The sequence below is a fragment of the Megalops cyprinoides genome, chromosome 7 (assembly GCF_013368585.1).
Source record: "Megalops cyprinoides isolate fMegCyp1 chromosome 7, fMegCyp1.pri, whole genome shotgun sequence".
Taxonomy (NCBI): Eukaryota; Metazoa; Chordata; class Actinopteri; order Elopiformes; family Megalopidae; genus Megalops; species Megalops cyprinoides.
This window is the reverse complement of record NC_050589.1, coordinates 14,716,517-14,744,204: the sequence shown is the minus strand read 5'-3', so window position 1 is coordinate 14,744,204 and position 27,688 is coordinate 14,716,517. Positions and strand designations below refer to the sequence as shown.

General features: G+C 38.8%; 1 protein-coding gene across 3 annotated transcripts in view; it reads left to right on the top strand.

Moving 5' to 3' along the window:
* The window catches only part of camkva (CaM kinase-like vesicle-associated a), a 40,153-nt gene extending 13,349 nt beyond the window's left edge, over positions 1–26,804 (top strand). For 2 of the 3 annotated variants that reach the window (XM_036533382.1, XM_036533383.1), the window contains exons 2-11: positions 16,474–16,581; positions 16,704–16,835; positions 19,369–19,443; positions 19,989–20,127; positions 20,765–20,885; positions 21,294–21,369; positions 21,572–21,708; positions 21,918–21,996; positions 23,736–23,823; positions 24,347–26,804. In XM_036533382.1, coding sequence (XP_036389275.1) covers positions 16,487–16,581; positions 16,704–16,835; positions 19,369–19,443; positions 19,989–20,127; positions 20,765–20,885; positions 21,294–21,369; positions 21,572–21,708; positions 21,918–21,996; positions 23,736–23,823; positions 24,347–24,646 — 1,242 coding nt within the window. In that variant the 5' untranslated portion in view covers positions 16,474–16,486 and the 3' untranslated portion in view covers positions 24,647–26,804. The remainder of the gene's footprint in view (positions 1–16,473; positions 16,582–16,703; positions 16,836–19,368; positions 19,444–19,988; positions 20,128–20,764; positions 20,886–21,293; positions 21,370–21,571; positions 21,709–21,917; positions 21,997–23,735; positions 23,824–24,346) is intronic. The other variant, XM_036533384.1, reaches the window with a different exon arrangement.
* Positions 26,805–27,688: the final 884 nt, after the last annotated feature.

Here is a 27,688-nt window from a genome sequence, read left to right as displayed (position 1 = left end):
TGAGGCTCTTCCCTGTTATGTTTGAAGGAGAGAAAATGGTCAAAACAGGAACAATTGCTCAGACATTTTGTGGAAAAAAAAGCAAAGTACTCCTGCTATTTTTATTTTGTTAATGCTTTGAAATGGCTGTTGGGTAAATGTCCTTGTAGAGTGACAAAATGGAATTAAAAATTCAGAGCATATGGTCCTCCAATAACCATAGTAACGCTCCTGCGAGGCTGTTTAGTGCACTGATTATGATCCGGCTCTTTGCGAGGAAAGCATTGTACTTTTTGCAAAAATTCTAATTTATTCCAACCAAATGGCATCTTTGTACTCTTTGTGCTTAATGTGTTTTATTTCCATAACTCACCCCTGGTCCCTGGAGGAAATGCAGCTTTCTCTCACCTTGCGTGTAACACTCAGATAGTTTCCATCAGTCAGTCGCACAGAAATGAGTATTCAGTACCAGCAGCTACACCACCTGTTTCTGCTGTGTCTGAAGCTATGCAAGGCTGGGCCTGTTTAGTACTGGGATGGGAGAAAAATTACAGCCAATAGCACACCACTTTTATGTTTCATTTGGAACACCTTTGTTCCAATTGAAACACAATGTCTCAGATCAGTCATTCAGTTTTACTGAGACCACTGCACTGACCAATGTACACCTGAGGCTGAGGTTGCCTGACATATTTTAGGCCTCCTACCCCCTACCTGCCCCACCACCCCTTCAACCTTTCCCTTTCTCTCACATTCTCTTTTTCTGTCACTTGCCCCTCCCTCATGTCCATCAGCCTCTGCCCGCGACCTCCTCACTCCCACAACCATTACCACATCCGGTATACATACACTCCAGCTAACATGCAACACAGATCTAGGTTCAAACAGTTGGCTTCTTTGAATAATCCAGCAAAGTTCATCATCAAAAAGTGACTTAGGTATGGAGGCAGGTGTTAATGCTTTTGTGAAGCGCAGGCTTTTTAAACTAGGTTGTAGACCCACTCCAAACTGAATTTTCACAAGAACAATTCATGTAGCCATTTTCTAGAAATGTTTTTGAAAGGCAACAAAACACTCAAACCATTTTCATCCAAGATAAAGTAAGCCTTTGAAGCATGACTTCATTATTTCATTAGAGAGAAAAAAAATACATTCATTCCTTTCAGTGGAAAATCTGAGAAAGGTGTGCTTTAAAAGAACAATTTTTCAATGCGAGAGGAAGATGAAGTCAGAATAAACAACACTGCCACTGACAGCTCCTTAAAAAAAGTAATGTTTTATCTCTCATTTAAATGGTGACTTTACATCTTTGGAGTCAACATGAGGGAAGGCTGATATACCACTTTTTATATTACAGTAAATAAACTCATCTTCTGCTATAGATGCATTGTTCAAAGTGACAGTTGTAATTTTATGATGGGTAAAAGGAATTGCATGTGATTTCATAATCAATGCACAAACATCATTTTAATACATATTTTCATATTCCTTTTGTCATTGTCCTTGTATTTGTCTGCATTTATTATATCTTTCTTGTAATTTTTTTCTCATAGTAAACAGGATTAACCCTGAGCCTATGTACCACTCAGCTTGGTTTCCATCATTATAAATATATTTTCATAAAAGAAAATACATCATGTGGTTCCTGTGAATTTTGTATTAAAATGCAGTATGCAGTGTGCAAAGCCACACATAACATTTCTCCGGTGATATCACCAAATCTAAATGAAGTGGTGTGCAGCAAGTGGTGATGTAAATGGACTTATTAGACGTCTCTAGGCCTCTACAACTATAATTTCATTGTCCTGGGCAATGATAATACAGCTCTCTTATCTTATCTTATGTGATGATGGTGGCCTCCGAGGCCCTGGGCCCACCTTGTGCCAGTTGGGTGCTGAAAATAGACTCTCTGAGGTCAAAGGGGGGGTGTGTACCTGCTTTACCTGCCCTACAAAGTGACAGGTCGGATTAAGGGAGATGGCTCTCGATGCCGCTCTCAGCTCACCAGCTCTCTAAGCCTCTTTGTTTCTGCAGCCTTCTGGTTGCCAAGCAAAAAATACGATTTGCATCCCTATCATAACAGAGCGAGTCTCTCCTGGAGCCCGCTTCCCTTATCCAGCTTTTGTTACGGCAAGAACAGCGGGGGTGAGACAGCGAGTGGCGGGTGGGTATGGATGCTGGGGACATGAGAAAGTAAGCTAAAGGAAGGAGAGGTGTTAACTTCTCAACACCTGACAGTCCTTACTCAGCACCCCTGAGGGGTACAGTTGTCCGGTGTGCGGCCTTTAACATGACTGAATCTGTAATCCACTGTGAGAGGTGTAAGGATCAGTGATGGGCAATTCTTGTTCAGCATGAAGAGGAGATCAAGGCATTGCAGTCCAAGTCCCACTGATTCAGACCTGTTGTACTCTTAGGGAAGTATCTTCACAGAAAAGATTCTGAGGATGTACATTTGACAGAGGGTGTGCCTTTGTGCACACAGAAACTATTCAGTCAAGAAGCGATGTAACTTTTCTTACTCATTACAAATAAAATGATCTTTGTTAACATCTTTAAGAAATGCAATACAAAACAGAGATAATCCTGTATTTGTTCGTAGTCACAGAGCACCCAGCACATCACACTGGAGAATTCAGCACTGAGCCACTGGTGTTGTCCCAAACACTCAAGATTGACTCTTACTGAGTCCTCAACTCTGACCTCTTATACTGGAGCATTCTGCTTAGAGTGCTGTAATACTGGACACCATCTGCCAAGCTGAGTTCCCAGTGCGAGTTTGCATACAGTGCAAGAGGAGATCTTCTCAATTTTAAAAAAGGAAATGCAAAGGAAAGCTTAAAGATGAAATTTGTGGCAGTGGTCCAGATGGCTTTGATTTCTTCTGATGAGGATGAGCTTTAATTATGATCTGCTTAACTGATGAAAAGAGTCATCTCACTGCAAACAAGGGGTACAAGAGATTGATTGAAGTTAAAGCATTAAAAAGATGACAGATTTTAATGCTTGAATACTACACTTAAAAAGAGGAGCCCTCCTCAGTGGCACCTTGTCACCCTGTACCAGAAATTCATGTCACTGTAAGACATTAATATTAATGACCTACTCCAGGGACGGGAGTCCTTTGGGGATTCCAAGTTTAAAATCAGGGTCCATAGCTATATGAGATAGATACACTTTAAAAATATGGAGAATTGAAGGGTAATGTTAAGTACAGTTATAATGTTGCTTGTTGCTTATTCTTTGTTGTTAGCCTGGTTTGAAATGCATTTCCATTTTATTGACTGGCTTTATATGAATAGTTATAGTGTTCTCATCTTTATTCATAAGTTACAATGCAAAAGAGTTATAAGCAAATGTCTATCTTGTTTGCCCCACTTTGGGGTCATAGAATATTCAACAACTGCAACATTATGTGGTCTTGAGGGAAAGGTTAGGAGCATTTGCTTTAAGGCTACAGGCTAGTGTATGCAGTTCAGCTTTCGACATCTGATTCCTGCATTATGCAAGGAATATATCCATGCAACTCGGTGGCTACTCCCGACCAATATCAGATCTTATTTCAACAATCTACAGTTGAAAAATACATATCTTGGATGTTTATCTTGCTTTAAGCAATCTTCCCTTCAGCTGTACCACTGTTAATTGATGTTATCTCTCCTGATTAGTGTTTCCAACAGAGATAAACCGTAGAGGCACTGTTTGCCTCAGCTGATTTGGTTATTAAATCATGTTGAAAAATGATCACTCAGCCACCCCTTCAGTATCTGTACAAAAGCTGTGTAGCTGAAAATAATGGGATTATAGGACAATGTATCACCAGGGGAGGTATCGTTATGTGGCGGTATAGCATTTGTCACTTTCTCGCGTGCAGAAATATGTCTGAGTGAAGTGTCAGCATGCACAGTGGCCAATAATCTGCTCTGGAATGGGATTTCAGCTTGATGAGGACTTCAGTCTTTGGGCTTGAAGCAGCACATGTTTACTCCATTTTGATGGGTCTGTTAGTGCACTTTACATTCAGGACTCCACAAACTTCAGATATTAAAGGCTTTAAACCTTGGAACAGACACATTTGAAGAGGCAACTAGTGGAATGGTGAGGCAGAGGAAGGTGAGGAGAGACAATGAGAAAGTCTGTATGCACCGAGAAAGGTAATGTGGCCTTGCATTCTCAGGAATTGAAAAAAAAAATCTTCAACAACAGCTGGAACAAATAAAAGGGCATCAGATTTGCATAAGTACGTTAATGGTAGGCATGCCTACAGATGAAATCATCATACATTTTAATTTCTCATTTTAATTTGACATCACAACAACATCAACATTCATCGGACAACAGCAAAGGAAAGCATAATCATATGACAAATTGAGCAATATAAATAATTATATGTGGGGTATGTTTAGATAATGAAAAAAGGAAATAAACAAAAAAGCAACCACTTAACTATTTTACAGTGTGCACACAAGGGCATAATGATTTTTATTGTGCAAGTCTAAATATGTAATTAACACTATAATACATTTCCCTCGATGAGAAGTTCAAATGTTGTAACATGTAACAGCCTGATATTAAAAGAACTTACTGTCATAAATGATAAGCTGAAAGATGGAGATAAATGAGTTTCACTAAATGATTTTGTCAAACTAACTTATTTCATCCTCTATCCATTATTTCTGTTGTCATATCTGTAATTTATTTTTAGGATACACATCACAAAATCAACAATTGCATTTATGTTGATAGTATCTGTAAATTACATAATTATTTAACTTATTCTTTGAGAAATCGCCATAATAAGAAAAATGACTATTTTACATGTGGCACTACTTGTGCTTATGTGTGGACTTGTGCTACAGTTTCAGCTACATTTCCACAGACGTGACTTAGCTGTAGGTCAGCTAGCCCTGAGGGGAGCCATAGGCATCTCCTCAGCAAACTGATTGGAGCTGATATTTGCCAAACACAGATACAATAGGCTTGTCCTCAAAATAGTGGCCACATGGCCAAAGTGGCCATGTTTGTCCCGTATAAAATACTGCCAGAAGAAATTCCTTTGCTGACTTCTTGCTCTAGCATGGTCTTATTCACGTGTCATTGACAATTCATGCTGGAAAGGGAAGAAATATTCAGATCAGATGCTGGATCTGCATGCAGTCAGTGGCATTTGCTGTGTTGCATCTAAACAGGAAGAACAAAAGCACAAGAATTAGTTTTTCTTCTGCCATTACAAGCAGTTATATGCAGTTGCCTACTGATATACAGTTATCATGGTGAAAAATGTAAGCACTGTAAAATATATATTTACAAACTGTTGAGTCATCTTCTGTGCTTAATTAATGCTAAGTATTATGGGTGGGAGTGATGTGGAACAAAGTTAAATTATTTCTTCAGTTATCAAAATATTTCAGGTTGGGTGCAGGTCTGTGCCAAATTTACCCAGTGCACCTGTAGTGAGCTGACATTCTATATTGACCTTTCTGGTACCTTTCAGTCAGTGAATGCAATAAATCCACGAATTAACCAGGGGTCAAACTGGTCCAGAGGATTCAGTGTCTGTTGTAAGATGTCATTTCCACAGTTTATGTTGACTCAAAGGCAAAAGTCTATTTTTTTTTTTACAGTAGGGTGGGAAGTAAATAATGAAAGCCTGAGCTCTCACTTTGATGTGTCGATCAGTAGGGAGCTTTGTGGTTGAGATTCATCAGGTGCTGGTGAGAAGATGAGGAGAGGAATAGGCAGGCTAAGACAGCACACGGGGAAAAGGCTGTTTCAAATCCACACAGGTGAGAGACAGTCGGCACCTTGGGAGCAACTCCTCCAGGATTTCTGGATGGAAACAGATCTCTGCAGAGGGAGAGAAAGGCAGACAGCGTTGGAGACTTCAAAATCTCCTGTCACATAAAACTGGGGAGCCACTGTAAACTCTGCAGGAAGCTTCCAGAGAAATGAGACACAACGGGACCCAAAACACACAGGCATTCACACACAAGAACACACACAGGAAAAGGTAGGCGCACATCTTGCATTTACACAAGCAGACATTATTTAATTTAAACATTTGCATGTACACACCCCATACACACACACGCACACGCACACACACATACACACACACACACACTCACACTATTTACACACACTAGGCACACATACATGAATGTTGCCTCTCAAATGAGAGCAATTACAACTCAGTGGGGGAAAACTTCACAATTATGATCAGAAAAGATATTTCTGCTCCTTTCAGCCATGCAGCCCTCTTCAGAGGTTGTGTTCATACTTTCCCCTTTTTCCTCAGTGCTTATACAAACTGTTCAGACATGGTGGGAGTCAGTGATAGTAATATAATTCATACTGCAATTTGTTGGCTAAAAAAATTGTTATTTGATAGCAATAGGAAAATTAGCTTGTTTTACACTGTAACTCACATTACGATGTGTTTACAGTGGTATGGAATGTACATATTTGCCTCCGTGTTTGCTGAGTTTGATTTGATTTTTATCCCACCTACAGAGTGTACCTGGGTTCTGACTCACACTCCCTCCGGAGCTGGGAGGGAGGATGCTGGGTGCAGTACTGCAGCAGTGGTGCTGTGCTTGTATGTGTGCTCTTTCTTTTTTGCACCTGCAGCTGCCTCCCTCTGTCGTTAACTAAATCCCAAAACGACTCATTCCTAAAGTCTGACTTACTGTACTTATACTGTATACAGCACTGAGGTGACACAACTGTGCATAAATAGGGTGTAAGATTTTCTTTAATTCTCATTTCTAACCGTGTTTTTTTTTTTTTTTGAGCTTACAGTTTTACAGCTTATTCTTATTCTTGACAACACCAGCTCACACTTGACTGACTATGCACTGATTAGCTCTATATACTGTATCTTAAGAATTTGTTCAGAATGATTGAACCCTTAATAAAGACAGAAGAGAGAAAAAACTCTTATTTGTGGGTTTCCATGTTAAATTAAGGTTTTTAACATGTGAAAAAACCCGATAAGATGAAGTAGGATAGTGCATAATGTGTTAATATCTACACTAACGTGATTTGACTGCCTTGTGAAACTGTATTCACAGGGGTCGGTCTTTAGTGTACCCATAGCAGCAAAAGGCTGCTATTTTGGAATTTTTGGAACCATCTTTCTCTGCACCACACAGTATGACTTTTTAAAATTTTCTTATGACAAAGAACACTGAGCTTTAGTTCAAAGATAAAGGGGACACGAGTTCTTTACATTGAAGTGACTGTTATATATATTATTGGTGTTATTATTATATCATGAGTGTTTTGTCATGTAAAGTATTAAAACATACCTAATTCAACTCTCAGCTTGCTTAACTGTAGAAGCTATCTGTAATAGCTGCTAATATAATATAATAGTTGTACAAACAAGTGCAAAACAGTCCTGCAGACAGCGTTCATAGTACTACTGTTCAGCCAAGGTGCAGATTCATTTGTGTTTTTTTCCTTTCCAATACCACTGTTTGAACACATAAGTACAGACTTTTAATTTCCCTGTGCTCACACTTAACATTGACTGCCTTCAGAAAGTATTTCACCAATTATTGTTGTTGAGGTCACTGTGTGTCAGAAACAGTCTTGCAGAAACAGATAGCAGTCAAAAAACCTGAAGTAAGTTCTCTGAGGTAAACTTTACAGTCATTGTCAATGACCTATCTCCAGGGTAATGGAAAACATTCATCATCATTTGCTTGATTATATTTTTGGAACCGTCTCTCAGCATTGCCCATGTGCTTTGCTGGATTTATGACTTGTCCTCTTGTTGCACTTTCTTCATCTTCCTTTCAGCAATCTGATTGACTCTTCAATTAGCGGACGGCTAACATTAAACCTGAGCATGCTATTACTTATCTGTGCAGGCCAGTAATACACCATGCCAGTTTTGAGCAATACTATTAAAAGGTCAGTTACTTAAGAATCTCCATAGAATTGAAATACAATGAGATCATATATACATGTGTCTCCATTTACAGACAGTTGAGGATGGCTAGTCTAATTCAATCTTCACTGGACAAAAAAAAGACATTTTATTGCCTTTGCTGAGTGACTTCTGAAACTACATCAGCTATCACTCTCATATCAAAGGTAATTGTCAGTTATAAACAATGAAACATGTTTTAACCCACAAATCTATGACTAAATATTGGAATATCATAGGAAATACAAAAAAAATGTTTTTTTTTTTTTTTTGATTTTGTGCTTGTCAAATTTCCTTGTCTGCTGTTGGTATCCCTGATATTTAAACCTGCTCTGTTACTAATTTGTTAATCTTTGCTTCTCATTGCATAAGATACAGCTCAGCACATGTTCAACCAAACTCTTCAATAACCAAATTATGCATCGAGCATGAAAGCACAGATGATGAAACAGTGCGAGTAGATAGCAGCAGGAAAAAAAACTACATAAGCTAGCTGTAGGTATCCAGGCAGAATAATCCTACTGCTCCTTTCAGTGTTTTATTGAGGAATGAGGATTCTATACGTGTAAATGGGCCTCAGATATTCCCAATTGTGTTCCAAATTAAGGCAGATGTTCCTATAAGTGCTCAACCCCCATGGTGAATTGCAATGCCCATGTATAATTCCTTGTGATTTCAATGTTAAAACATATCTCAGAGGTAATTTTGTGTCCAAAGCTTGTTACTGAGGAAGATCAGTGGCAGTGTTCAATCAGAAAGAAACTACTAAGCCACCTGACACCATAATTGCAAAGTATAAGTAGAGTGACACAAGGTGTAAAATTTAACACCTGAACAGAGAAATACTACCGTGCCTGAAAATGGACAAACATGTGGTATGTTCTAGCCATGACAGCAGTCATGACAGCAGCAACGTGGACAAGATTGTTACCGGAATGTTGTGACATGAAAAATATTTCTCATTTTGCCTTAACCACCTGGGTACAAGTGCCTGTATTACAGTGTCCTGCATGCAACATGTGAGTTGTTGCTCAGTTTTTGTATGTTAACTACTTATCTTACGTGGAAAAAAAGAATGAATACAGGAAGGTAGGAATATAGGCATGCTATAAAATGCAGCAAAGCCCCACAGGCATCAGGTTATTTTAGTTACACAACCATCTTGAATATGGAATATGAATAGTAAGTTGCTGCTCGCTAAGCTGTCAGGAGATTATAGATGCAAAAGTGAGGTAGCTGTGCAGCTCTGGCATTCAGCTGCAGGGGGGAGGAGGGATTCTCAGTGTCTGAGAAGCTGACGAATCTGACACCTCAGATTTGTCTCATAAAGCTGTCTAGCGCTCTTACTCCCCCCTGTACTTTAATTCATAGCCGATTTAAAGCACACCTGTGAATAGTTTTTAGAGGGGTGAGAGTGAGGAAATGGGGGAGATAAAGTGCAGAGGGCAAGATATGCCAAGCTTTACCTTAATATGCGAAGGCAGCCAAATCATTCTGCAGATTATTTGTCCCTGTGCCTCTTTACTCTGACCTTTGCTTGCTGCTTTGACTAGATGGGGTTGTTCTATTATCCTGAGTATTGAGACTGGTATAGCTTGTTTGAACATGGTTTATACCACCAAATTGAATGAACAACAACAACTTCCATTCTCGGCAACAGAGGAGAAAAAACAAGCTGTGACTTTGCTGGATAGAACAACCACAACAGCACAACAGCAACCAACGTATACATTGCTGTTTGACCTCAAGTTCATTGCATCATCGCAAGTCTTCCAGTGCCTGTAACAATTCTTCTTTCGTGATTTGTATGGATAGCCTGAACTTTATCATATTCATCCTATAGCATCATCTAGCCATCTTGCCGTCAACTCTAAGTTAGCATTTTATATGCAAACATTATGGGTAATATTACATGTACTGGTCTGGTACCTGTCTAGTTGCGCTAACTGGGCAGCATTTACACATGCATCTAAATGGCCTGCATTATTGGAGCTATATAGAATCACACATGCTTTCCGCTGTACTTTTGCAGCATTTTCACATGACACCTAGACTGAAAGCATTTGTCCAGTGTTTTCCATGTATTTTTGTACATGCATTTCAACGTCTTGTATTTTAGTAAATGCAGCAAAACCAGTTCTGCTCCCTAGCAGCAATATAGTCCTCTTTTCTTCTGTTGTATTCTATTTGGCTCTACTGGCTTTACTGATAATTTAAACTGTTTCATCATGCAGAAGCAGAGTTTATCTAAATCAAACCCACACAGGGCTCATAGTTTGAAACAGAGTATGGTAAGGATTTTAATTTTTTTACGCAGACAACTGAGAGCGTGTGTTGAGTTAGTTACTATACCTACAGTGCTGAGGGGTACTGGGGTGCACTGATTGCATCTGATATGCACCACAGGAGGATCTCCTGAGACTCAATTGTTCAATAATAAGTCCCATTGTGCCCCGCACCATCCCTCCGTTCTCTCTGTCTTAATTCTAATGGCTGGCAGCTTGTTCTGATGATTGATTCCTTGTATGGATAAGCCATCTCATTTTCCTCACTCCACCACCTGTTTGTACTCTGTGGTTATTATTTTTCTCCTTCTACTCATTATTGTCCCAGAGTGAATCATCTTGAAAAACTGTCTCTCTGCTCTTATTGGCTAAAACCACCCTTAGAAAGCATTTTAATTGGAACCCTGCAAGCTTTCAGGATCAACAGCAACAAAAAAAGCTGCTTAAACAAATGGTATGGAACCCATCCCTCCCCTTTTTTTGTGAGTTTATTAAAAATATCATTTTTGGAAACGATAATGAAACACGATAATGCATGCATGTTTTTTTTTCTATGTCCCAATGGGTAATTTTAGGAGATATTGCAAGTTTGAAAATGGGATTGCTGAGGCAATGCTGTAGAAAGACAGATTCATGTATGGATGGAGAGCAGCCTCTGTGAAGTTAATGTGCTGCATTTTTGGTAACGTCCTTCGTCATGTTTGTTAGGTATACTCCTCAGCTGCAAAGAAGCTGACACAGAGGATGTGTTCAAGAAGATGACTTGATTGTGGGATCACTCATTCTTATTTATTTGGATGAACCAACAGTAGGGACAGTGGACCAAATGAGACTGGATCAGCAGCAGTTGAGGAGAAATAATGTGTTTGCCCAACTTGCACTTGATTCGCTGTACCATATATTATTTATGCATTCAACTTCCTTATCAGGATGGCATCTGCATTGGCAATAAAAATCTGCCTTTATCCTTCTTTAGAGGCATCCAGTTGAGCTTTCTTTATTGTGTTTGCTGGTATTGTGTTGGATATTTTGCAGTTTATTAGCAGAAAATGCCATAATTTTGACCATTGGTGAATTTAGGTCACACCCTTAGCAGCGACTTCTCTGCTGGGATGAGGGGGGTGGGGGGCCTTGATAAGAAAGGAGGAGGGAGGGAGGAGATTCAGAACAAGTCCCATACATTCCAACATACCCTCTTCTTCCTCGCTACTAGCAAACTTACAGCAAGGACTTCTGCATTCTGGCAGTGATACACAGCAGGGAACCTACATTAGCACATTTCTGGTGCTGCTGATAAAAGGACATGATCTTCCAATCAACTCTCACCCCCTCTCATGCATTGCACGCCTACCAGTGTCCCTTTTGACCTGTGTCATATCCCCTTTCCCATATTACACACTATTTAAATTCCCTATTACCCCCACTATCATCCTCTCTCAAACACTGTACACTCAAGTCCCCTTCTACCTCCTGTTACTAGCTCTCACACACTACACACTCATTAAGTTCCTTGTACCCCCTCTATTACCCTCTCCCAAACACTGCTCACTTATTTCCCCTTTTACCTTTTGTTATTGGCTCTCACACACTACACACTCATTAAGTCCTCACTTACCTCCTGTTACTCTTTCTTACACACTGAACACTTATCAGACCCTCTTTGTGGCCTTTATACAGCCTGTGCCCCTCTTACTTTCAGCCCACTCCTGTCATTTGTGTCATAGGGTCAGTCTGTCTGTGGCCGCTCTTTATGTAGTCCCTTGTTACGTAACGATAAGTCGTGGTCTTTGCTTAATTGTGACACTGGTTAATTGGTGTCCAGTGACACTGTAGTGCTATGACATTGGATTGAATGGAGCCAGATTGGATGTTTATGAAGATGTCTCGTCAGTGACGTTCTAATTAAAGTAATAAGGGTCAGACAAATAACAATAGATAAAGGCTAAACTGCTATTTTAATTAAGGTTTAAGAGAGGACATCTAAAGGATGTTGAATACTGTGTCGTATTCTATAAATGGATGGGATTTTTTTGGGATTAAAGCACTTACTCCACTTAACTTTAGTGGCACAGGGGAAGACCTTTGACAAAACCACTGATGATAGCTTCAGAGAGCAGTCCCCACACCAGGAAACAATAGCTGATTCACCAGCCAATATCTGTATCAGTCTGTAAACATGCAATTATGTTGTAATTGTCATACATATGCCTATTAGCATCTGAGAGGATAATAAAACAGATATTGTAGATGCAGATGTAAATGAATGCAATCCAATTCCAATTATATATGACATAATATCTCATATGAAATATCATATGAGATTATCATATGCATATATTTTAGCAGTTGTTGATGCTGTTGGTGACAGTAATTGTATATTTAGAGTATATTTTAATGTGATTTTGTTACACATATATATTTGTTCATAGAAATCTGTTCCATGTATCTATACATTGCATTTCCATAAATTTGCTATTTTAAATGGAAAGCTCTTCATAACCCACTTTTCAATTTGCTTTTGTCATGCAATTTTACAGATACGTATATGAAATATGACATCATCAAGAAAAGCCTTTATTTCCTTCATTTGCTAAAGCCCATCTCCTAACATTTGGTCTTGGTTTCTTCCTTGTCGGTTGTTGGTTCTTATTGACACTGCAGTTGAATAGGCTTTCAAAAGAAAAGTGGCCTTCTTGCCACTTCCACAGGGAATCTGTGTTCATTCAGCAGTCACTCACTCACACAGCGTACTCTTGTAGATTCAATAAAAAAAAATCCCATCTGAAGAATTGAGGGGTGTCTACTGGGGTGACATAGGTCATGTACAGGGCTGTAGCATCCTGTCCAGAAACCCTTTATTTCACATGGCCCTGACAGAGCGATACGGGTACAAGCAGTAGATTAAATCCGTATCTTCATTTTGTGCACTGTATTCGCCTCCATCAATACCATTTTATTCCCGCTCCCTTGTTTGTGACCCTGTCACTGCTATTCAGCTGCTGCGAAAAGACATACAGCATGGCCTCCGCTTTTAACTGTGTGAAAAACAGACCTTTTGGATCGCTCTGGAAAAAAAAGAGTAATGACCAGAGGTGTTTATCTCACAAGAGAACGATGTTTATGTGTCTTTGAAACATCATATTTTGAGGAAAGAGGGAAGGGGATTTAAGAGAAAACAGAAATGGCAGTTAGCAACACGCTCTTGTCAGCGAAGCTGTGTCCAGTGTGTACTTCAGCAAACATTACAATGTCAATGACATGAACAACAATGAAACCTTTTGCCCACTTCATTGGCAGTCTCTTTCCATGACACCTTATGAATATTGTATTAACTACCATTATAACATATGTTACATATATTAGAATATTATTAATTTTAGTACAAGATTTTGTTGCCTAATCCCAGATATCCCACAGAAGGATCCCTACATTAATTTTACCAAGTGTTGGGAAGTTAAATCTAATTCATTAGATTTAATCTAATTCATAATCATCAAATCTAATTCATAATTGTCAATTACTGCCGATAATCTTATATATTATTGTTTTATTGGTCCGTGTCACAGTACTTGAAGTCATCAGTTATAACAAGCACTGCAGCTGCCTTCTACAGGGGCCTGCATGAAACAGCATAGCTGCAGTAACAGTCCAGACCTCTCTCTGTAACTGTTATTTCGAGGGGACACATCCATACATATTTCTTGCAGGCATGATCAGTGATGTCTGTTCCTTTCCCTGCTGGGCCTACAATGCATGTTTGAACCTTCCTTAGTTTACATTCAAGAGGAAGTAACACATGCCAAAAACATAAAAGGACTTTAAGATGACTTTGGAAGGACTTCTGAGAGTTCTGAATACAGAACATTTTTTATTTAATGTTTTTATTTTTAGTTGGAGCACTTTTGTTACCTTAATTAATATGAATTTCACCTTGGCTGCTCCTGATAAAGTCATAAACATTAAGCCATCTATCAAGTGAGTCAATGGATATGTTTCTTCACTTTCTGTCCCAATTGGCAGTTGGCAGCAGGCTGAATGATACAGAACCAGATGCAAGACCTTTTATCTCAAAGAACTATATGCTGAAGATTGGTCTTTTTTCAAACTGTTTCTCTCATAGTACTGTTTGCCAGCTCTTGGTTCATTAAAATGCAGCTGCTGTAAGGTTTTTTTTTTGCACCACAGATTTTCAGAACAGCAGTGTTTTACAGAGAGAGAGAGAGAGCGCAAGAAAAGGTCACTGCTGCAACTGTCGTATAAAGCACTGACTCAGTTCCGAATGAGGAAAAAATTCTTGAGCACAACCAGGGGTTTCTTTTTTGTGTTTGAAATGTCTGGTTAATTGGAGAAAATCAATTCTGAGCTGTTTTTTCATGGTTCTATTGAATATATCATCCTTGGATAGTTTATAATCTCTTACATTAATGTCAAGGTAGATGTGTTTATGAAACAGTCCGGTGATGAATGACCAGATTTTACATGGAAGGATAACAACAGTGGGATGTTGCCTGTCCCAATGGAACAGAGACTGTCCTAATTACTTGCTTGCTTTTGTAACTGAAGGACCACTGTATACCATGATCAGCCAGGAACCTAGTGGCCTAGCTATTCTCACTGGATAAAAGAAAAAAGCCTTTTGCATCATTTCTCCAAAGAAGCAGAAAAAAAATAATCATGACTGAATGTAGACAATTCTCCTGGTGGCCCCAACCTCCAACAGATTATCCATGTCTTTCTCAGTTGTTTTGGTACCTATGTCTGTTTTCATTTAACTCTTTGTTGAACTGGAAGTGGATACGGGCAAAAGGTGATCTACAAAACTGAATGTTACTGTATTATGAGCTGGAAATTATATATATTTCAGTGAGGGTTTCAGGAAACAACTGTGCAGTTTTTTTTAACCTAAGCATGAACTGAATCACGGTTAGATGAGCATATAATTATCTCGGCATTTATCAAAGGATACAAAAGAAAGAAAATGATCACCTAATTTCAAATGGTATGTTATTAATTATGCTATTAATGATTATTTTATTAGGTTTAAAATTATTCATAATTATATATAATTACGTTTATTAAGCTACTGTAGCTGCATTACATAGCTAGCCAGCTAGCTACCTAGCAATTTGATGGTGGTCACCACCAGCTATCTACCCAGCTGCAGGAAGAGTGGGTGGGGGATGGCATAGCAGTGACTTTGATAGCTTCTCAGTTGTTCCTTCTGAAGAGCGTTGAAGTTAAAAAAATGCACATACTTACCAACAGACCTCGGTCTCATGCTGAGGGCTGGTTCCACTTTGGTGTACACAGAGCAGCATTAGCCCGGGCTGCGAAGCAGACACGTATGAGCTGTTCCGTAAGGGAGTGTCATTACCAGGAAACGCAGCACAATTTCATCGATAAACCCAGACAGAAGAGACAGATTAATTCTGTGTAGGGAGCACAGCCAGCAGTCAGCTTCTCTCTGTGCCCTGCCAGACTAAACCCACAAACTCTAATGGGACCAGTTACAGAAATAGCACCCCTCAGCAATAAAAGAGAAGTTTTTGATTCCATATGCCATTAAGAGAAATTAGAACATTGTTATTGTGCACATAAATGCAATGGAAAGTGCATAAAGTGGTGTTGTTTGTCTCCTTCCCTTGGATTTTTTCCTCTGTAATTGTTTCTTCCCTAATTTGAAATGCTTCATGTATTTCCACCGCAAGTGCCACTGTAGGAGTAGGAATTCATTGCTGCCCCCCACCCCTCTTCCAGCTTGCTTCTCTTCCTTCATCCGCTGGAGACAGGCTAGCTTGAGAGCTTAGAGAGACTAGTAAAGTGCTTCTGATGCCTTGAGCCAAATGAATCCCTGTCATTTTGTTGCGAATTACATACAAATGAATGCTGGGCCCCAGCAACTCCTATAAGACTCCCTTGGTAGATTATTCATTAAGCTTTTAACCATAAGTGGCGAGATTTGGGGGTTCTGCTTGCAAAGTGCTAGCAGTTACTGAACATAGATCCTTAATGTATTGTGCCATACGGTATGTTATGGCATATTATGGTATGGTAGTTTCATTTGGTAGTGCCCTAACAAAGTAGACTTACAGGGCTGCTCAATAATAAGTGAGGTAGAGCAATAATTAAGCTGTCAAGCTATGTCGCTATCTATGTGTGATGTTGTGGTGGTTTGTGTGTGTATCTGTTGGTGGGTAACAGTTTACTGTTCTCTCGTCTGTTCAGGGCAGGAGTGGTCATGTTTTTTAATGGTTTGATACTCTTTTGTGGTAGGGCAGGGGTGGCCATGCCATTCGGCTGTTTAACACTCGGAGAGAAGAAGGATTATAACAATCCCTCAGAGGTGACTGACAAGTATGACCTGGGACAAATTGTCAAGTCGTGAGTACTTTGTGTGGTCCTTATATTGTTATAATTTTTTGTAAATTATACCTGGCATGCATGTATTTTTGCTATATTGAATGCATGTGTGATTCAACACTCTGTTTGTGTTTCCTGCATAGGGAGGAGTTCTGTGAGATTTTCCGGGCTAAGGACAAGAATACGCTGAAAATGTATACTTGTAAAAAATTCCTGAAAAAGGATGGAAGAAAAGTACGGAAAGCTGCCAAGAATGAGATCCTCATTTTAAAAATGTGAGTGTATATTAAAATAAACAATATTTTATATTCATCAATGTGGAGAACATTTTAATATAAAACTTCATATGAACATGAAATGAAAACACATCGTATGAACATCATATGAACATATGGAAATGATCATTAATCATGTTACTATATTTTAGTGTAAGCATTAAATGACATTACCTCTGTCGTTCATATCCTTATATTGATACCAAAACCCAGCTTGGGTGCTAATTGAAGGTTTAGGTAAATCCACAAATTTAAACAAAGATGGGTCAAATTTGCAATTGTTGTTCAGTAGTTGTGTCAGGTGACATTATTTCATCAAAATGTGTGTAAAGCAGGAAGATCATAATGAAAACAAATATATAACTTAATAAGATTAATTCCACTGAGTAGGATTTCACAGAATAACATAATTCCATCAAACTTGTATGACTTGAGTGGAAAATAAGAAACCTATTTGATCTGGAAAATTCAAAGACAAATTCCTTTGCATTTGCTGAATCACATTAAATAGATGTCTTTAGTCCAGTTAGGCCCAGTTTGGAGTAACTGGTAAATTCTTAATTTACTTTAATTTAATTCTTAATTTATTTGTTCTAATTTACGTTGATTAGAATATTATCGTAAACGGTTCATTATGGATAGCAGCAATTCCAGACATTTCTTTTAAAGTAATTTTTTACTGATCTGACACATTACATTTTCTAATGTAGACAATGTATATTTTTTAATAAAGTTTTTGTAACTAATATTTTATTCTAAAATGGATTCAAAATCTGACTTTATTGCCACACTGTTCTTGTATGAGTCAGTGTCTGTTTACCAATGTACTTAATTTTAAATGATAAAACCCCATTAAATACTTTATAAAAAAAACCTGGTTATACATCTCCAGAAAAAAGAGCTTTACTCTAGCAAAGTTTTAATGCAAAGGCATGGATCTTTCCATAGTTACAATGGGTGAAATTTTCTCATATAATTTTGATATCACAGCATTTTTCTGATTTCTTTGAAGTATGCTTACTAACACAAGCACTTGCATCTTTTTTCATAAAGTCTTGCTTTCCTATTAGCATGCTTAGACTTTGCCAGAGAATCTATTACTGGCAGCTAGAAATACAAAAGAAAAAAGCAAATTGAAATTTTCAGCACGAGGTGAGGTAGCAGATTTTCTCATAAAGATGTAAAAGAGTGAACTAAACCTCAATACTTCACTGATTACATGGGGATTGTTAGAAGTCCTTCCCAGCTCAAAGGGTCAGATTCTATCTCCATCTTCTCTACTGCAGATAACAAGTGTGTGACAGACAATATGGCGATTGTGTGCTTTTCAACAATCAAAATTGAGCCATGTTAACTCTTGTAAAATCCTTAAAAAAATGGCAGGTTTGTACTCTTATGGAAAACATTGTGTATGCCAATATGTGATACAGTATGTTGATTGTTGTATTATATTGCTGTTAGATTTGTATTTATTTATGTATTATTTTTGACACACATTCTTATCCTTAGCCAGTTACAAAGCTATCATGGTTAAGGTATACCATGCATATTCTGATGACATGAAATTGGCTTTGATTTTTATCATTTCTAAGATGAAAAAAAGTCTAACTAAAATTGTTGAAAATATAAAATATAAAAGGAAATTTTGAAATTAATGTTTTCCAAAGTAATACATTTCAGTACATGTCAATAGCTATACACTAAGTGATCCACAGTTAAGCAGCAGCTTTTATTGCATATTTGTATCAAGTGGCATGTCTTTGATATACATTTATCACTAAATGAATGCTTTTGGATGGAGAAATTTTTGTAGTAAATTTTACTCTGCGTGTGTAAAGCTACTTTTAGCCTTCTTAGCTTTAGCTAGATTTAGCCTTGTCAGATTTCTCAGAAATCTCATGTATTGGCAAAAAGTGCTCAAAAACAAGGGCACAAGATGTAGCCTGTTTTAGGATTTTAACTATATTTTCATTTCCAGGTTTCTAATGACCTAAAATATAATATATAATATTATTAACAAAATTAGATTATTATCCAAAATTTTCATGTTGTACATGTTACAAATTCTGATTTTTTGAATTCATATGTTCATATATAGATTTGAATGGAGATTTACAGCAGTCAAATTGTATTGAACGCCTGTATTTTCACATAACAAAAAATAAAATCAGACTTATGACATACTATTTGATATACTATACATGTTGATAATGTTAACTCAAAGGCAACATTATACTTACATAAAATGTGGTTGGTAACCTAAAAGTGAAACAAATCCCTGATGAAGAACAAACACTGCATTGAATTATGGGTAACCTTTACAGAGATGCAGTGGCTCAACAAAAAATGCACTCTAATTAATCACATTTATATTAACTGATTTGCATTACATTCAATATTGACTGTGGTGGTGAGTTAATGGACATGTAAATAATGCCTCTGTAGATACAGAACATACCATATCTGCTCCACTAACCTATTCATTCTCTCTGTCTCTCTCCCTCTCTTTCTGCCTTTCATTTCTCGCTCTCAGGGTGAAGCACCCTAATATTCTCCAGCTGGTGGATGTCTATGAGACCAGGAAAGAGTACTTCCTCTTTCTTGAACTGTAAGTCTGCCTCTTGTCACAGGCTTTGAAAAAAATGTTCTCTCCTTGTACAGCCTCCTTGAGTCTTTGTTATACATTTGTGGGAAACAAATGTGATGATGTAGCTTGAGGCCTGACCAATATGCCTGCAACAATGCTTTTTATTATTCATTTACAGACATCCAAGATTCTCATCTGTTTGTTTTTATGTGCCTTGCAGTTCATTTCACATACTTTAAAATGTCACACACTCTGAATATAGAATTGTGAGTCTATTTACTTACAATAACAGGAAAAATGTCTCATTGCAGAAATATGTCACAGAAAATGGTCTTCAGTACATGACTACTGATTACTAGGTCAGAGCATGAAAACACAGAGCTAAATTCAGCACAAAATCATAAAAGAAAGTGATTTCCCAGTTTCACTTATGTTCTTTATTATTGAAAGATTGTTACTTATAGAAAATTTAGTTATGGTTCTTTTGCTCTTGGACAATAAAGGCCACTTTATTGTGTAAGCATCAGTCAATGAAAGGAAGTCATGCAGTAATGTTTACCCCACAGTGCTACAGGCAGAGAGGTCTTTGACTGGATCCTTGATCAGGGCTACTACTCGGAGCGAGACACCAGCAATGTTATCCGACAGGTGATGGAAGCAGTAGCCTACCTACACTCCCTGCGCATTGTCCACAGGAACCTCAAGGTACTGGACACTATGTGCTCTCTGGTGGTGATTGATAGAATTTCATTGAAAAACCCAGAACAAAAACCACTTGTATTGTGTGAATAGTCTGAATGCATCATTTTAAAATGAGCTTGCTGGAATAGCTTCTTTTGAAAGTGCACTGTCTTACCAAAAGTCATTTGACATACTATGTCATTATAGGAAAATGGGTGGGACTACATGTGTTTTGAAGAAAATAACATTGAATCTTTTCAGTGGCCAGCACAAAGTCCCAACCTCAACCCAACAGAATATTTTTGAGATGCATTTGAGAACAAAAACAACACAAGGCCAAAAAGGACCTCTTCAGTGTTGGGGCTTACTAATGCTTTAAATGAGTGAAGGACAGTATCGCCAGCCTTCTAACAGAAATTAGTAGACAGTTCTCCACTTTGCATTGAAGCAGTCATTAAGGCTAACGCACCCTAAATTTCTTGGAATAAAGACACGCTTTACTCAAAACTACCCCTGTCCCATGTCTTTTGCTTGGATACATGCATTTGATCTTGTTGTATTAGCCGTGCTTGAATATGTGTTGTTGTCACACCAGGAAGACTGTCTATTATATTACTGGACAGGAAAAGTAAGGTGTTACATGTCTTGCTGTTTCCTTCAGCTGGAGAACCTGGTATACTACAACCGTCTGAAGCACTCCAAAATTGTGATAAGTGATTTCCACCTGGCCAAGCTTGAGAATGGACTCATCAAAGAGCCCTGTGGAACCCCTGAGTACCTGGGTGAGCGGAGTTAAAATGTCTGCTGCAGGAAGGGCTTTGATTACATTACATTATTATTATTTAGCAGACACTCTTATCCAGAGCCACTAACGGTTACAGTTTCACATATTATCCATATATGCAGGTGGATATTTACTGAGGCAGTTGTGGGTTAAGCACCTTGCCCAAGGGTATAGCAGCAGTGCCTCAACTAACTAGGAACCTTTTGGTTACAAGTTCTCCTCCTTTACCACTATTCTACACTGCTGCCCAAGGAATTGGGGAGAACCTTATAGCTGGGGGCGGGGAAAGAATTAGGGGGTCAGACTTACAGCAGGGATGGGAGGGAGGTGTGCTTACAGCAGGTGTGAGGAGGTTGGTTCATAGTGGTGGTGATTGATGTCCGGGAACCTGTTTCTCATCCCCTAGCTCCTGAGGTGGTTGGAAGGCAGAGGTATGGAAGGCCAGTCGATTGTTGGGCCATTGGGGTCATCATGTACATACTGTGAGTATCTCTTGGTTAATAAGCAGAAGTCAGTCATTATCCCTGAAGAGTTTAAATAGATTTAATGTGTTAAATGTAGAACAGGCTCTCCATGCATTTGAGGTTGTTATGCTCACTGAAGACGCAGTGTGGCAAGAGGCTGAATTGAGGATAAGCACAATACAAAGGTAGCCACACTCACCTGCCTTTTCTCTGTGTCCAGGCTGTCAGGAAACCCCCCATTTTATGATGAAACTGACGATGATGACTACGAGAACCACGACAAGAACCTCTTCCGGAAAATCCTGTCGGGAGACTATGAGTTTGACTCTCCATATTGGGATGACATTTCTGACTCAGGTAGTGCACAGAGACTGCTAAATAGGTGGGACAGTAGATGCATGTAAATGATTGTGACACACAGGTTCACCTTTTACATGATCTGTTCAGCTGCAGAGTGCATCTCCTGACATCATCAACCTGAGAAACCCTAATGTCTCAGCTGCTAAAAGTTAAATGTAGTTCAAAGTTGCTCCTGTGTCACAGTTTCCGTGTTGGTTGTTTTGTAGCGAAAGGGCTGGTGGCATGTCTAATGGAAGTGGACCAGGACCAGAGGCTTACTGCACAGGAAGCCATCAACCATGAGTGGTACTGAAATATTTATGGCTTAAAGCTGTGAATCATTCCTGAAAAACACAGTAGATTCAATCATTCCTCAAAACGCATCCATCAACCCATGTTTGTTCATGGTCAGTCTGTTCCCTATCACCCCTGCTTTTCCTTTAAAATCATGCAGTTATAACTATAGCAATACATTTTATAATGTTGTATTTAATGGAGGTTATAAACAGGACATAACCTTATCACAAAGTTTTAACCCTTCGGACAAGTTTTAACCCTTCGGATCATTCCTACCCGTCTAATTTGTTTCTGCAAATGTCCATGTCCTTATTCTGAGCTTATACTGTACCATCAAGCCATGATTTTTCCTCACCATACAACCTCTCGACCATTGTTTGAAATAGAAGTGAATTGTGGACATTCATGTGTGTGGTCAGTCAGCAGTAAGCATCCTGCTCATAATTGTCCTTGCGAGCTCTTGACCATCCCGACAAAATCTAGTGCATCTGAAATGCTCTGACTCAATAATTAAAAACAATCTGTCCCTGACATAATTGTGAAGCGTTAGGTCCTTACAAGGTGAACGTCTCACGAGCTAACAGCAAGGATCATCGTGACAAATGACAAGCTGATCAAAATAAAGAGAAAGACCACAAAGGGAGGTGGCTGAGCCTCATAGCACACAGACTCAGCCTAGTGTGGAGAACCTTGTTTAGCTGTGAGCCTCATAGGACATGTACTTAGATCATTATATTACATTATTGTCTTTTAGCAGATGCTCTTATCCAGAGTGACTTACATAGGTTACAATTGTTACCTATTATCCATTTATACAGCTGGATATTTACTGAGGCAGTCATGAGCCCTGCTCCCATGCTAAACTGCTGCCCTTAGTCAGATCAGTGGAGATTGTTCAGCTGTGGAAGGAGCAGGACAGTCTGTTTGACATCAGTGCTGCTGAGTCATATAAGGACCACACGCAAGAAGAGCTGAGTTGGAGGGACATTGCTCAGTAGCTTCATCTGTCTATTAGGTGAATAAGTTGTGTATTAACTGTCACTTAGCACTCCACATATGTTGCAGTATGATTGCTGACTTTTGCATTTGGATGTGTTAAGGTTTTTACACACAAGCATATTCGTCACAAGCAATACGTCCTGGATGGGCTCTTTGTTCTTGTAGTATATTGGAAACAGGTGTTCGTATATGGTGTCTGAAAAATTTTACATGGAACCTTAACTAAGGTGCTCAGTGATATCATTACAGGCATGCACTTTCATATTGCACAATTAATTGTCACACTGATAAAATGGTCATTCTTGCTCTCTCTTTTTTATAGAGGTATACAATTAAAATTTTAAAATCATCTTTGCTTGTTATGATCTTTACTAACATCAATTACCTATCTGAAATATACATGGTGAATTGTGCTCACAGCTAAAAGATCATGTTTTAATCCTCTCAGCTCCTACTTTCTGACCTGGCTCCTATTTAGTGACAAATGTAGTCTTTAAGAGTAGGGGAATAAATTACACAGTATGTGTACCTTCCCAGTTGCCAGGCTGGAGCCTAACATTTACCACTCTTTGGTATGTGTTGGGTTGTAGAATCTAAGGATAGCTAAAGTCTTTCATTGTATGCTTGGCATTATAAGGACAGGAGTTGTCATAACATGTTATCCTTGCATGTTTCCGTCTTTATTTTCAATAGCATGCATGTTTTAGGTTGTCCTTCCATTTAAAACAGGCTTAATTCTCTTACTTCAGGATATCTGGAAATGCAGCTTCTGACAAGAACATCAAGGACGGTGTCTGCGCACAAATTGAAAAGAACTTTGCCAAGGCCAAGTGGAAGGTGATTGGTTTTTCCTTATTGTTTTCTCTCTCTTCTACATTTTTTTATGCAGAGAAGTAAAATGCTTTATTGCATATGCACTTGCACCCTCTGCTGGCAAAAATCAAATGAGCTGCCTGCTGAGAAATGGTGCAGTACAGACTCTGAAAGGCAGTGTTCTGGATAGCATGCCTTAAGGAGGAAATCAATTCATAAATGCCCCATTCCCCCCAGCCCCCACATCGTGTGTTTCACAGAAATTGGCAGAGGACAGAGTGGTGCTCTGGTTTAGGCAATAGGCTAGGTGGATCACTGCAGGTCTGTATGCGTGGGAAGCAATTCAGAATTTATAAAATTACAAAGTGGCCTCACAAAAGACATGCTGGTTGATGTGGGTGACATAGACAGTAGATTGTATAAATACATAAAGTTGTTTTAAAATGTCTAGACACATCCTTGTCTCATTTGGTGTTATCGACTTTTGTGTTACCTGCACTCATCCCTTGCCACGGCCCAATGTGTGTTCTCTGATTGTCACCTGCAGAAAGCGGTAAGGGTCACGACAATCATGAAGAGGCTGAGAGCCCCAGAACAGAGTGATTCGGCGGCTGCCAGCCCCTCGTCTGCGGCGCCGGGCGGCCCCGTGACTCCGAGCGATGCCCCCGGGCCCCCTGCCGAGGCCTCTCAAAGCACTGCAGCTGGCACAGACCCTCCCATTGAGCCAGCTGCCAGCTCAAAGGCAAACGATGAGCCTGAGATGGAGGACCCCTCATCACGGTGTAACGGAGAGGCCCCCGTGCCCCTCCAATCAGCCACAGAAGCCCGGGATGAGCAGAATGGTTAAACACCCAGCACCCTCCAGCCCACCCTTCCGCTTTGCCAACACATCCCTGCTTCCTGTATATTAGCTGCTAGCATGGTGATGCTGAATCTGCTTAACTCCTCACTTGCAGCGTTAGTACAGTATGATCTCACAGAGCCTGTGTTCTTTCCTGAGCTGTGGTCTGATCTTTAATTGGTCTCTCTTGAATGTGTCATTTGCCCAAGCATGAATTAATGCTCTCATCTGTCTCATGTTTAATTTGATATGCATCCCAATATTAAATGGAAAATACACACTGTTCTCTGAATACCTTATTTTTGAAATTCCCATCCCAACGCACACTTTATACATGAGGAAGGATCCTGTTATTTTTCACAACTTTCCATTGCTAATCTATTTTAATGGTAATCCTGTCACTTAGATAACAAAGTCATATGGTGTTTCCTTGTGAAATTGTTCTTTACATGCAGTTTGAGGAAAAAATACAGTTTGCCCAGGTCTTGTATTTTTCTCTGTTTTATGCTAATTTTCCACCCAGATCAAATAAAAGTTGGTGTGCAATAATGTATAATACTTATACATGTGATCAACGCAAACTACCCATAACAAATGAATGAAATTACATGAAAAACAATAGCAATATTAGCCAGAAAATCCTGACGTGCCCACAGAACTGGAGGTTTTGCATTAATATTTACCCAGAACAGGGATTACCATTTCACAGGACCAGCTCCATATGGAAACTTCAATATTGTCCTCACATACCCCACTGTGATATACAGTCTTTCACTAAAAAGGAGAGAGAGAAGGAGATTTTTTCTTTTTCAGACATATTTATTTCGTATATTGGTATTTCTTCTCTCATGGGCTTGACAATGGTTACTTCATAGTGTGTGCTTTTGATGTTTTGCCCTGTGGTACAGCTGTTTACCTGCTGAGCTTTACCATCTCCAGGCACGTCTGTGCTGAGGGCTCCTTGGGAAAACACACATGGCTCTTAGTGTCAAACTGCTGTAAATAGAAACTTCTGTAGAAGTAGCCAAAATGGCATGTGCTGTGACCTTTCTTGTTGATTTCACATTGTTATTAAGCATCTGATGGATAAGGATTTAAACTTACTTCTTGCCTTACACGTCCATCACATAGTAGATACGTAGATAAAATTGACACAAGTGTTGCAATTTTTTGTATTTTTTCATGGTGCCAGAGAAATTATTTCTAATATAACTACACATCCACGTGATCATGTCTTTATGCAATGTCAACAGAGCAATTTATCAATAAATGTTTCAATTATGGAATATCTATTGGTACAGCACTTTCACATTAGGTGTTTTAACTTTTTCCATTGCTATCTGTGAGCAAGGTTTAATGCTCATGCTAATAAGGACAAAAGCTCTCCTCTCCCTGTCCTTGCATGTAAAATATTTTGTCTTGTTTTTTAGACTTTTCCACAGAAAAATACTCCTTATTTCTAGGTAGCATGCAAAACATTCCTTAGAATGTATTTCACACATCCTTCTTCGTGGATTGATGATTTGAGAATTATTTGTAAAACATACGGCCCATATCCTGGGACAGTATCAATTAAAAACTCATTCAAAGTTACACATTCAAAATATGAAGTCATCCTTTGTCATTCGAGACTTTTATGCTTTTTTGTTGCATCCTACAATACCTCTCTACTTTAATGTGTGGCACTCCAATTAAGAGAGGATAACTGCAGTGATTAAAAACACAGACGTTGCTGCAAAGCCACAGCAACATAGTGTAAATGCTATGCCACATTGGATGGGTGTTGCCAAACCTGCAAATCCTTATCCAGCAGATGTCTCTCTCCTCTCCTCGGTACAACGCTTTCAACTCAATGTGTTGAGCGTGTATTCTGTTCTCTGTGCCTCCTGAAACCCAAAACCTGCTTATCCCGAAAGTCAATCATTCTCACACATTTTTAGATCTTTATTAGCAGCTCCTTTGATCTTACTCCTGAGAAAATAACGCAATTTACAAAAGGAAAATGCATTCCTTTAATCTTGCTGTCGCACACTAGCTGACTACCATGTGAATAATGATACTGAAAGCCATCTTCGTTTCCTTGTCTTCTTTGTTCACACTTTCTGTTGTAAAAAAAAGTATATATATATATTTGGTTATTTGTCTTGGCTTGTGAGATTCAACCGATATGATACCCTGAATGTGTTCTATGTTCTGATTGTTTAATTTGTAGCTATTTATGCATTTATTAATTTGCAATTCAAGTTTGTTCTCACCTAAATGACATCAATGATTACATAGATAATATTGTCTTTTCTCCAGTTCCCTTTTTTTTAATGAAAAAGAAACGGGAAAAAACATTATTTAGGTGGTGCCAAAGTCTACTATTATCATATGATTTGAGCAATATTCTTATTGCTATGAAACTGTGATGCTGCTTATTGTACTCTTTAGCACACATGAGCCTATTCATTTCCAGAGCATAGCTACTAATGTTGCCATGGTCCCTTAAACCAGAGGACAGTGTCTGTCCAGATGATCTCTCACATTCAGGTCACATTAGCTATGCTCTTGGCTCTTGTCTATACTCACTTTCTATAATTTCCCACAATGCATTCTCAAGAGCAGCCAAACAACTGTATGCAAGGCTGTCCATCTCAAGACAAATTAAAAGGCTACTTTTTAATTTCCATCCATCCATTTACTTTGTGCAGTCTAAGGGACCCAGATTCTTCTACAAAATTCTTGTCCACAGTCATTCTTTGTTCTCTGTTGTATGATTTTGCCATACATTTGCTGTTTTCAGTCAAAGTTGTCTGATGTGCTGGAGCAAGTTGGTAACAAAGGGGAAAAACTTTGTGAATATTCAGTTTCTGTTTTAGTTAATATTTGCCTGCTTAGGCTCATAGTATATGTGTTCATAGAGATTGTAGACATGAACAAAAAGTTAATCGTGGCTGGGAGAAAAAAATGCAATATTTTCTAAGTTATGTTATTGATTAAAACCTAATTTTACAGTGCTCATACACAGTTATGACCATAGGAAATGACTGTGTTTTACTACTTTGT